This window comes from Cyclopterus lumpus, chromosome 3, assembly GCF_009769545.1.
Source record: "Cyclopterus lumpus isolate fCycLum1 chromosome 3, fCycLum1.pri, whole genome shotgun sequence".
Lineage (NCBI taxonomy): Eukaryota > Metazoa > Chordata > Actinopteri > Perciformes > Cyclopteridae > Cyclopterus > Cyclopterus lumpus.
Window position 1 is genome coordinate 28,751,952 of NC_046968.1, and position 12,902 is coordinate 28,764,853.

A 12,902-nucleotide genomic window follows, 5' to 3' on the forward strand; every position below is an offset into this window, starting at 1 on the left:
GTGAGACAGACGTGTCTACCCAGAATCCTCGGCTGTCCACAGCTTGAGGGACATACGCACAGCGAGATCCATTCAGAGAAACACAGCTCTACTCTGCGGGGCTAAAGAAGCCAGCTGATTGGTCGTTCACACCACTCCAACTCGTGCTTGAAAATTAAAAAAAGGTGGGTTTTACAATAAGTGGGGAAAAAAGAAGAAAGAACTGCAATCAAACATCAAGAAACTTAATATAAAATGTAAAGACCGACATATCTATCTTTGAGAAGATAAATCTGGTGTTTGATGTTATTTCCTGGTGCACCGGTCTCAAAGACTCCTGGTTAGGGTTGCAAAGGGGCGGAAAGTTTCCGGTAAATTTCCGGAAAGTTTCCACGGGAATTTGGGGAATTTTGAAAAAATAAATTGTGCCTACATTTTTTTGCAAAAGCATATAACAGGGAACTTAAATGTAGTTGAGAACAAGACTATGCACGCCGAGCTCAGCTGGACCCTGAATGCAGCTGCTTGGGAACATTGTCTACCAGAAACATAAACATAAAACATTCTGTTGTTTTTGAACATCTTTGTCATCAGTGTTGTCTGAACGTTTCAGCCCTTTGTCTGGCAAGTGTGAGAGCGCCGAGTGGCGTAGAGGCCAAGAGCGGTATTGCAGACAGAGATTTAAATTATAGCTCCCAACATATTGAAAAAAATAACTGAACTAGTTCATTTTTTGGAGTTGTGAACTTAGTTCAACATTTTGAATTATGAACTATGAACTGAGTTCATTTTAAAATGTGTGAACTATGAACTGAACTAGTTCATGTAGAAAGTGAACTTTCCCAACACTGTTTGTCATTAGCATATTGATTACTTGGTAAACTGAAGCCATGTTCATTTTAATACCAAGTTTATTTGTTTGCAGTAGACTTGTTACAGCAGTGAGGAGGACGTTGATGAGGTCCAGGAAGAAAGCATTTAGACCTCAAAGGATTCAGGGAAAAACACCCCAAAAACAATGTGGGTTGGGGGGTGTGATCATAGTGAATACACCTTTTTTATTCAACGGTCATGTTTTTGTTGTTCGATGAAAGAATAAAGTTCTACTCACAAAATGTCAAAAATGTCATTTTTAAAAGTTGTATTATACATGTTTGCATGCATGTCTGCTTATGACGAGGTACATACAGTTAAATTACCCCAAAATTCCCAGTTTATTCCCGTTAATTCCCGCGGAAAGTTTCCAACTTTGAATATTCCCGGAATTTTGCAACCCTACTCCTGTTATATGGCCGTCCCAGAAGCCGTTGCCATGGGGATCTGTCACCGGCCGGTTCTGCTGATGTCACTCTATCCACCGTAGTTGACCAGTCAGAGGGAATCTAGTGTGTCCTCCGGTCATGGGACGCAGAGTCCCACCTCAAGGTTGTATACATCGGGAGAGCCACGTTGACTTCATGTAGTGTCATTAATACCTTCATATTCTTTCATTTATACGGTTACTATCATCTCTGAAAGTTAGGTTTATCAATCTATTATTATGCCGCTTTATCAGGTACACCTGAACAAACTAAAACAGTCCAATACAACACTGTTAGAGGTATTATTGATTTAACTATGTTAATCTGTGCCGGTAGAACTGGATGTCTGTGGAGCTCAAACAGCCTCCTCACACAACAAGCTGCCTGGGGGGGGGGGGGGGCATTACACGCCTGTATGTCTGGTCTGGTCAGGACTGACTGGTCATCTATGACATGGACTAGTGTCCCTCAGCTGTCTCACACACAGATCATTTGTTTTCTCTCGTTACTAACAGAGGCTGTAAATTAAGACAACTTAACATGATGTTTATAGTCAGGCTCACACACTTCACTAAGGGTGTAATTGTACACCTGTTGGAGGTAGATCTGCTGATACGCAGCCTGTTTTGCAGACATAAGACATTTCCCTCTTCCTAGTTCGACTAGTCTAGTCACAGGTGTACATAACAAGACTGTTACGTACACCAGTGAAGGAGTGCTGGCTGTTAGCCTGTCCCGGGTGAAGGACAGGGCTACTTTCTGTATGGGAAATGGAACGAGAGGTCAGAGTTCAAAGACCTTTAGACGATTAGATCCTCTTTTTGGAAGGATTACACTTCCACAGTAAAAGTGGAGCACCGACATATTACTTGTGCTTTTAAATACTTGATTACCATTTGCAAATGTTTGAGTATCTTTGCAAGTGTTTGTCAGCTTTTCAAAATAAAGAAGAAAGTGCCAATAAAACACAGTAACTATGAAAACCATATAATCTACCAATGTGCATTGTGTGTGTTTGAAGCACTTTGTTGAAGCACAGGAGGGTCTGGTGAGAAAGTAAACCTCCGGGGTTTATGAAGCGCTCGATTGCATATCAGTGACACCTCGTCCGCCTCTCAGAGATAACATGAGAGCATGTCTGAGGCTTCTAGTGGCTTCCAGCAGCGTGGAGCGTCATCCTCTTTGTTTACACACACACACACACACTCAGTGGAAAAGACTTTTACATTTCGTTTTACCCTCTGCTCGTCTTGGCAGGTTGTCCGTCCTCATTCCTGAGGTTCAGGACGAGTTCACAGAACACGGCGCTAACTTCCAGAAATAAACTGTTTGCTCATTCGGGGTGCGATGGAATAGTTTGGCGCCCAAACCAGAGACAAGAGTTTCCTCTCTCTCTCTCTCTCTCTCTGTCAGAAGGACCAATGAGACGTCTAAAAAAAAACTTTTAAAAAAGGCACAAAGGATGTTGACAAATGTGGAAAAGTGTGTGAGGAATCAGAGCGGATCAGTTCCACTCTGAACTGGTCTCTCTGCTGGGGGCCAGTATTTATAGAACTGCCCTTGGCAGAGCTGGTGGACTCCATCAGATAGGAGTGGACGGGTGGTGCGGTGTGTTTGCTTCACTTTTTATAGGTGGAGCCTCCATGTTTCATCATTTCAGGAGGCTGCTCAGTGTTGTATCAGTGAGGATCGTGTTACCAGCTGGCCTCGCACAGGAAGAAACTTTCCTCCAGGAAACAAACTAAACTCTTTTTACAAACTTATTTGTTCAATGGGACAGGACACAACAACAACAAAAGTATATAAAAAGAAAGGAAAAAGAAAACAGGAAAGAAAACGTGTGACTGCGCTTCAACTGTTAATAGCACCAGTCCCCCCCCCCCTCTCCACACCGCGGTGTACTCAGGAGACCTGAGCTCCACTAAAGGTGAAATCGGTTTTAATTTTTCCAATGTGCCCCCCCCCCCCGATCAAACTCTCGCTGAGCGCCTGACTCCAGTGCGCTCTGACGTGCCCACATTCCTAGACAGTATCCCCAACACCGGAACCGTTTACCGCCTAAGCCAGGAATGCTGCTTTCCAGCCCGGGATCTTCACCAGACCTAGTTTAGGCAGAGCGGGAGAGAGAGGGAGTAAAACTAGACATTATACAACGCAGACTTTCCCTCCATCAGCTCACACACCAGACACATGCACGGGTGTGCTTCCTCGCCCTCTACGAGAGCAGAGCCAGAAGCTCCTATGACATTTCACTTCAGTCATATTTTAACCTGGATTCAAACCCCCCACCTCCCCCTTGTATAACCCAGGCATTCCTGGGGATCTGGTGCTTCCAGGTGTGAATATAAAATGCAAATCCTTTTATGACACCAGAGCAAAGACAACACCTCCAGGCTCAGGAACCCTTGGCTCTGCCGTCGTTCACTACTGTACGGGCAGGCCGGGCATGTGAAGACAATGGCGCCTTCACGAGCATCAACATGTACAACAGACTACAGGTCGCAGGGATAATAAGAAAAGGGACAGATGGTCCATGGTAAGATGTCCATTTTGGTGCTCTTCGGCTTATTCCTAAAAAGCTTCCCTCAATGCTTTGCAGTAATACTGGAGGACGGCCGACTGGATGAATTCTCAATGGAACACAAGTGACTGCACAGCTCCGTCTCCGTCGCCTCCTCCAACACAGCTGCTCGTACGTATCGGATCCCCGCCCGCCTCCTTCGGGCTCCGACAGCCGTGTGGGCCAGGTCAGCAGTACGCCACACCACACCAAAATAAAGTGAGTTATTCAGAACACCGGGCCCACTGTCCTGTGCTGACCCCACCCCGTACACCCTGCCTGCCTGTGTGTGTGTGTCATGTACTCATGTCTTCTCCACTTGATCGAAATTGCCCCTCTTGGGATTGTCTCAAAAGAAGTTTTGTTCTCCTTCAGGGGCGGGGAAAAACAGGAAGTTACATTCCTTAATAACCACGAGTGAAATGCTGCAGGCTGCACATTACTCCCGTCATAAATCACAGGAGGAAAACCAGGATTTAAACGTTCCCTTTGTGGGTTCTCTTAAGGGTGCCTTTAATATGAATCAGCGTCGCTTGGATGCACGGATGTGTACATGCTTTATTAATGTGGGGTATTATTCATTGTTGGCCATAATCGTGCAGCCCTAGTTTCATCAAAAGCAGTCAGACCTGGGAGGTGATTTGGTCAGGCTGATAATGAACCTCAGGTCTCTTTACTAGTGGTAGTTTATGATAATCGATTAAATATGATTATTAAAAGAGTTGACAACGAATTTCATTACTATTCGTTGTGTCGAGCGACGATTATGCAACTCAATGAGTCGCAGAGATGTTTGAGTATGAAACTGCTGCCGTTTACTCGTCATCCAGCTTGACTAGTTAGCTTGTTAATAACAGAAGTAACTAGTTAGGATTAGCTTGTTAACAACAGGAGTAACTAGTTAACGTTAGCTCGTCAATAACAGGAGTAACAAGTTAGCGTTAACTTGTCAATAACAGGAGTAACAAGTTAGCGTTAACTCGTCAATAACAGTAGTAACAAGTTAGCGTTAGCTCGTCAATAACAGTAGTAACAAGTTAGCGTTCGCTCGTCAATAACAGTAGTAACAAGTTAGCTTTCGCTCGTCAATAACAGTAGTAACAAGTTAGCGTTAGCTCGTTAATAACAGGAGTAACTAGCTAGCGTTAGCTCGTTAATAACAGTAGTAACAAGTTAGCATTAACTCGTCAATAACAGTAGTAACAAGTTAGCGTTAGCTCGTCAATAACAGGAGTAACAAGTTAGCGTTAACTTGTCAATAACAGGAGTAACAAGTTAGCGTTAACTCGTCAATAACAGTAGTAACAAGTTAGCGTTAACTCGTCAATAACAGTAGTAACAAGTTAGCGTTAGCTCGTCAATAACAGTAGTAACAAGTTAGCGTTAGCTCGTCAATAACAGTAGTAACAAGTTAGCGTTCGCTCGTCAATAACAGTAGTAACAAGTTAGCGTTAGCTCGTTAATAACAGGAGTAACTAGCTAGCGTGAGCTCGTTAATAACAGTAGTAACAAGTTAGCGTTAGCTCGTTAATAACAGGAGTAACTAGCTAGCGTTAGCTCGTTAATAACAGTAGTAACAAGTTAGCGTTAGCTCGTTAATAACAGGAGTAACAAGTTAGCGTTAGCTCGTTAATAACAGGAGTAACTAGTTAGCATTAGCTCGTCAATAACAGTAGTAACAAGTTAGCGTTAGCTCGTCAATAACAGAGATTTGTGTGTTTCTTTCTCATTTTAAAGTATTTTATAGCACTTGGTACACATAATGAACTTAATACACTTAATACAATGATGGTCATAATTTAATGAACTTCTTCATCTGTTTGTGCACTTTATTTTTTTTAAAGCCTATATATTTGGCAGATTAAAAGCATACGTGTGTATGTTTTTTGTGTTAGTCCATTTTTTAATATTACTTTAACAGCTCTGGGATGTTCACGGAGAAACCTGTTTGTGCACTTTCTGAAGATTGTTTGCACTGTGAATTTGCAGTGAGTTCTGTTTTTGAATAAAGGTTTGGAAATTAATACTTTCTTTTTATCCAATTACTACTTACTCATACTGTTATTTCTTTACGTATCTGTTATTCCTATTTGTGCTGCTACTTATCTAGAACGTTGCGCTGCACTTCTACTACTTCTTGTTGCCCTTCTGGTCAGATGCACAACTACATTTCGTTGTCTTTGGACTTGTACTCTGATCTGAGGACACATCCGTACTCAGGCGTTCAGGTAGAAAAGCTGTGGCTTGAGAATGCTTTAAAAAGTAAATAATGACGATGAACAAATGACACAAACAACACCACAACAAGCAGGAGTCCCGTGGTGACGCAACGCGTCCCTCAGGGAGACAGAAGTCTCCAGGCGTCCCTCACTGGGTCCAAAACAAGGCCCGCCTCTCACAAGTAGGTCACTGAGGATTCCTTTCATTTGTACGCCGCTCTGCAAATAGTTGCTTTTTTCCACTCAACCCGAGACTTCCAGCTGCACGTTAACCCTCGAACGGCCAGCAGGTCTCCTCCTCTGCAACGGCACCACCATCACACTGACGCGGTGCACCTCGTGGACTGAGAGGAGCTCTTTCAACCTGTGAGGGGTTTGAGGATTTAACCGTTAACCGGCTGAACCTGTGGTGCTTGACTTGAAATGCCACATTTAGACCTTCATCGGTAATATTGATATATGTACGTTTTGTTTTACATGAATCGAAATGCAGGTTTTCAGCATGTCGGCATATTGATGATTTAAGAGATCACCGTCGATCGATTTTTCCTACAACGATATGAAGTTGGTTTGAAGTAAATAACTCTCAGAACTAAGACGTTATAGAATGATCTCTAGAACCTGGTTCAGAGACGTATCCAAACGGCTAACGAAGCGCTAACACGCAGCTTCAGACTGGAAGATACTTCATAATCAATACAAGGATCCAACATATCTGCCTCACTGGCACACCAGCACTCAAACGAGCCGCCACGACACGCCGAAGGGTTCCCGTCACCAGACCACCTTCAGTCTGGCTCGCCGTGACACATCTCTGTTATTTGTTATTAATATTGAATTAATACAAGATGATGGAAGTACATTAATCTGTTTGTTTAAGCATGTTTCTTTACAAATATTGCAGCGTTTTAAAAATAGCAGATAAACACAGTGAACGTTTGCATTTGCGTTATAATCGCATTATTATACTTTTTAATATGCACACCTATTGACTGGAATAATCCGTCTTCAGCAAACATAACTTGTAGTAAAGCAAGTTATGCGTAAACAATATGTAGGTGTAATAATATCATTTGCAGTATAAATGTTATTGCTAATGTGGTCAGAGGTCTTTGTACCGTCTGCAACACATTACAAAGCCAGCGGGTTAAGTGTTAAATCAAATATTTGTAAATCAGGGTCCATTCAAACTAAATAATAAAAAGGTATGTGGCAAAATACTAATGTGGATCTCAGGTGTTGTTGTCCAGCTCCTCCTTCTTGATGATAAATGACCTCTACGCCCACAGACATCCAAACAGTTAGCGTGTAATACAGTCACACGGGAAACTATTCAACGCACAGCGTTTCTTCACCTTCTTTTACACACAACGAGGCCTCTTCCACACATCGTGACCACCTGTGACTCGAGCATCACGACAAAGAGCCCAAAGCAGCGTGATGATCGTGTCTGTGACAGGACGAGCCAGTCTGCCTCTGGGAACTCGACCGGGGGAACTCCATGCGGCCCGCTCGATGCCTCCGGCTGCATATTAAACAACAACAGAGGCCGGCCTGCACCGAGTGGCCGTTGTAAACCCCCGATGGAAACTGTGTGTAATGCGTGTGCGTGTCCCTGCCGGCCGTGATGTCACCGCGGTAGCAGCCAGCAGATGTATCACTGCATGCAGATGTTGCCATAGGTACTCAGACGCCCGCTCGGCCTGCGCAGCAGCAGCAGCTTCTTTCTATTTTTCATGAGCCCGGTGTGTTGCCTGGGTTTTTGTTTCCATGGCCACGCTGCAGTGTGATGCAACAAATCCCAGCCAGGGAGAGATCCAGCGCTATAGGCTGGCACAGCGACTGACACAATGCCCGACCCCGACCTCTCCTCCCACCACCGCTCACCGACTGCAGCGCGACACTTTGCACCGGTTCACACCGCCGGGGAGTCAGCTTTTTATTGCTCGTGGTGGATCTGCAGGAATGTTTCGGACAGGAAATGTCTTCCGATGCCTGCGTGTGTGTGTGTGTGTGTGTGTGTGTGTGTGTGTGTGTGTGTGTGTGTGTGTGTGTGTGTGTGTATGTGTGTGTGTGAGTGTGTCTTCCAGGGTCAGGCACTGCAGTCCTTTGGGGGGAAACATGCCCTTGAAAGCTCTCTGGATTTTTAAACGCGTGAGCAGAGGAACAAAAAAAAAAAAGAAAAAAGTAGAGTGAATTTGACTTGTGTGTCTCTCTGTCAACATAAAACAATGTGGGCCCTAAAGCAGTAAGTCATGTGACACCAACTGAAACACTACTGTAGAAGATGTATTGTTGTATTCAGCCATTGTAAATATCTTAACATGAATTTAAGGAGGTAAATAACTGTTTGTTTGCCAATATAAAAAGGAGAAATTGATTATTAATTAAGACTAATACGAGGAGAAAGGTCACGTCTCGGTGCGGCGGTAGAAGATGGAGGTCCTACCTGGGCTGTTGGCCTCCGCCTCCAGGACCTGCAGCTCGGTGCACTCGGCCAGGGAGTGCTCCAGGCACAGCTGCAGGAAGCGGGCCTGGGTCCGGCTCACCCTCTTCAGCAGCGACAGCAGAGCCACCGTCTGCTCGCACTCGTTCCACCCCTTGAACCAGCTGGCTAGCACGCCCACCTGATCGCGAAACATCATGGTCTGCAGGGGGGGTCAAGTCACTTTCGGGCCTTCTGGTGCTGGATATATTCCTGCTGGGGGGGGGGGGTTTCTGCAACGTCTTCTCCTGTGTGTTGAAGGGGGGGGGGGGGGGGGGGGGTGGGTGGGGAGGGGGGGGGGGGGGAGTGGGGAGGGAGGGGAGGGGGGGGATGCTATGCTCTCCTCTAGCTCGGCATTAGGCGGTACGAGCTGCTCTCTGCTGCTTCGTCACTCCCCGAGGGTTCGATATCCGATGAGTCAGCTTTCTTCCAGCACACGCCGCGTCACATCAGCCTCACTGGCCTCCTCCTCTTCCTCCTCCTCTTCTTCCTCCTCCTCTTCTTCTTCAGGGAATCCCTCTTAAGCCTGCATGAAGATGTTAGAAGTTAAGCAGAGGAATAAAACACATTCGGACAATCATGGCTTAGTCCACGCCCTCCTGCCCCCCTTCGTACCCTTGGAATGGCTTCTACAGAGCCATAGAGAGGAGGAAGGCCCCCTTGACAGGTCCACTCTTATAAAGCTGTATTTTGTTCCCCCCCCCCCCCCCTCCACCGCCCCCTGAAGAGTGGGCTAGGAGCCCCCGTCTAAAACTGTCACTTTGCTTCATCAGCACACAGCGAATGACCGTTGGCGGATGCATACGTGTGCGCGTGCGCGGTTTGTAAAAAAAAAAAAAAAAAAAAAAAAAAGAATAAATATAACCGTATGTATGTATGCATGCATGTGCCCCCCCCCCCCCTCCCCTCCGCCCCCCCCCCCCACACACTCTTTTTTCGTATGTAGAACTTTCCCGTGAAAGAACCGTGAAACTTCTCCGTTAAAAAAGTTAAACGTTAGCAAAGTTACGACCGTTAGAAGAAAGAAAAAGAAGAAAAAAAACGACCAACGGCTGCGGACGTCCACCGACCGTTGGTCCGCTCACTCAAACGGGAAGAAGAACCGGGGATAAAATGGGTATTTTATTTTATTTTATTTATTTTAGAGACAGCCATGGCTTTGTTACGTTTTTTTTATTTCCTACAAAAACAACGTAATCTTTTTTTTTTTTTTTTTTTATTTTTATTTTTTTAAACTTCACAGTTCCGTTTGAATTCGTCGGAGAAACGGTTAACGGGGAGCGGGACGGTTCTCACCTCCTGGAGCGGTTCGCATCGTCGGGTTTTGCGTGAAGGACCGGCGGCGACGCGGCTCGTCTGGTGGTACGTCTTCCGGGGAGCGGTGCCCCTTTACTCCGGGTCCGAGGGGTTTGCCATCTTAAGTAACTTCTCCTCTTGTCTCTCCCCAGCCTCTTCCCCCAGCAGACGGGCTGCTCTCTGGGTCTGAAGCGCCACACGTCAAGAGGGACGGAAGCGCTGCACGACTTCCGGCCTGAGCTTTCAACGTAAAGTACTTGAGGCAAAATGTCAACAGAGAATTTGGATTTTCTTTACTTTTTTTTTTACAGTGTTCTCCTGTAATTTAATTAGGATTAGGATGAAGTACAGATTCAATTATTTAAGATAATATATCATAAATATATAATTATATGAACATAAGCAGGTAAAAATATGAAAATATAAACAGGCCAAAAGTTAAACTTATGATCATTAAATATGAACAGTTGTAAATATAAACAGGTCAAATGTTATGATCATAAAATATAAACAGGTTAAAAGTTATGGTCATATTTCAATTATACTGTGAACAACAGGATATATATATATACCAAGAGACACTTTTTTCACCATATTTTTATACAAAAACATAGTAACTAAGTAGATGTACTTAAGTAGTGTACTTACGTACAATTTTGAGGTACTAAAATGTACTTGATTAATAACTTTCTACATCGCAAAGTGAAGTGTGTCTGAAGTATATTCTTGATTTTGCTTCAATAAGTACATTTACTTAATACTTGTGTATTTGTACATGCCGGAATGACTAACACATTATGTCCACGTTGTTGTAAAACATGTTTTAATAACACAACTGCATTTAATCTTAACCTCACTGTATCTCTATGTGTTTCTTGTTTGCACGTCCGGCAAACCGTTTGACGGATGCCAGCTATTACTTTGAAGGCGGGGACAGGTCGACTTCCGGCGACGTTGCGGCCGCCTTGACGCAGGGAGGCGCGCGCTGCTCGTTTCCACATGCTAATCATTAACAGGGAGCATTACGTCAGGGGCTTGGCAGCGCGAGGAAGCACCGAAATAGAGAGGGGGTGAAACTACAAGAAAAATAAATCATACAAGAGGAAATATATATATTATTGCTATATATATATATTTATTATTTTATTAGTATATAATATATTATATACTTTACTAAACTACATGTATTTATCAGCTAGTTAGGACTTCTATTGTGTATTATAATGTTCCTTAATAAACAGGAAACTAATGGTACATTACTAAGTACATGTACTCAAGTACTCGATTATTTCCCTCGACTACATTGAAGTAGTTTTCTCAACATGTACATTTAAAATACGCAGAATGCTGCTTTATGCTATTAAATATGTACAGTAAGTAAAAGTATGCTGACTTGGTGTTATCAGCAGCATACTGAATGTATGACGAGTAAAAGTACATTATTCCCTGAATGTTTGTGATGAACTGACTCTGTGATGGTTTTATAGATTATGATGTAAAGGAGTTATAATGCAACACACACACACACACACACACACACACACACACACACACGTTATAGCAGCAGAAACATCAGATGTAACCGTAAAACACCAACATTGAACATTTTACTGCACTGAGTACTTTCACTGTGAGTACTTTCCCTGTGAGTACTTTCACTGTGAGTACTTTAAGTGTGAGTACTTTCACTGTGAGTACTTTCACTGTGAGTACTTTCAGTGTGAGTACTTTCACTGTGAGTACTTTCCCTGTGAGTACTTTCAGTGTGAGTACTTTCACTGTGAGTACTTTCAGTGTGAGTACTTTCACTGTGAGTACTTTCAGTGTGAGTACTTTGACTATTTCATTGTGAGTACTTTCACTGTGAGTACTTTCATTGCAAGTACTTTCACTATTTCATTGTGAGTACTTTCACTATTTCATTGTGAGTACTTTCACTGTGAGTACTTTCATTGTAAGTACTTTCACTATTTCATTGTGAGTACTTTCACTGTGAGTACTTTCAGTGTGAGTACTTTCACTGTGAGTACTTTCACTGTGAGTACTTTCATTGTAAGTACTTTCACTATTTCATTGTGAGTACTTTCACTGTGAGTACTTTCACTGTGAGTACTTTCAGTGTGAGTACTTTCACTGTGAGTACTTTCACTGTGAGTACTTTCAGTGTGAGTACTTTCACTGTGAGTACTTTCAGTGTGAGTACTTTGACTATTTCATTGTGAGTACTTTCACTGTGAGTACTTTCACTGTGAGTACTTTCACTGTGAGTACTTTCACTGTGAGTACTTTCAGTGTGAGTACTTTCACTGTGAGTACTTTCAGTGTGAGTACTTTCACTGTGAGTACTTTCACTGTGAGTACTTTGACTATTTCATTGTGAGTACTTTCACTGTGAGTACTTTCATTGCAAGTACTTTCACTATTTCATTGTGAGTACTTTCACTGTGAGTTCATTTAACTGTAAAGGTAAACAGAGTCCTGCAGCTCCACCGTGTGGCCGACGTGTGTTATTACATCCCAGTGACGTCATCCACTTTAAACGGAACTGCTCGTAAACACACCAAAAAAATCACCTTCATTTATTTTTGAATTATTTGACCCCATGAACTATTTGAGTGTGAGTTATAGTTAGTTGCCAATTGTAAGCTCTAAATTCCCATAAACTAGAATATTAATATGAATATAACACATTTTGGGATTATAACAGAAACGTTTTGGTAAAATAACATCATTGTGATAAAAAAAAATTATATATATATTTATATATATAATTTGGGTATAAATTAACGTATCAGAAAAGACTCAAGTGCTGCGTATTAAATGTGTTTCTCTTTATTTTTGCCTCTTTTAAAGCTGCCCTTGAGTTTGTAATAATGATCTCAATAATCTCAAAGTAATTAATAAGTATCTCAAAATTATGAAAAACCTTCTCATAATTTTGACTCTTCTCCAAAATACAATATTACAGAATAAAAGTACTCTGTTTCAAGTAAAAGTACAACAGTATTACCATCAAGTACCAGAGTAGTTTGACTCTTCTCAAAATTATTAGTTAGTATCTC

At 42.9% G+C, this 12,902-nt stretch overlaps 1 protein-coding gene across 4 annotated transcripts in view; it reads right to left on the reverse strand.

Moving 5' to 3' along the window:
* The window catches only part of samd4a (sterile alpha motif domain containing 4A), a 37,157-nt gene extending 28,381 nt beyond the window's left edge, over nt 1-8,776 (reverse strand). For all 4 annotated transcript variants that reach the window (XM_034529719.1, XM_034529718.1, XM_034529717.1 and 1 more), the window contains exon 1: nt 8,509-8,776. In XM_034529719.1, coding sequence (XP_034385610.1) covers nt 8,509-8,704 — 196 coding nt within the window. In that variant the 5' untranslated portion in view covers nt 8,705-8,776. The remainder of the gene's footprint in view (nt 1-8,508) is intronic.
* Nucleotides 8,777-12,902: the final 4,126 nt, after the last annotated feature.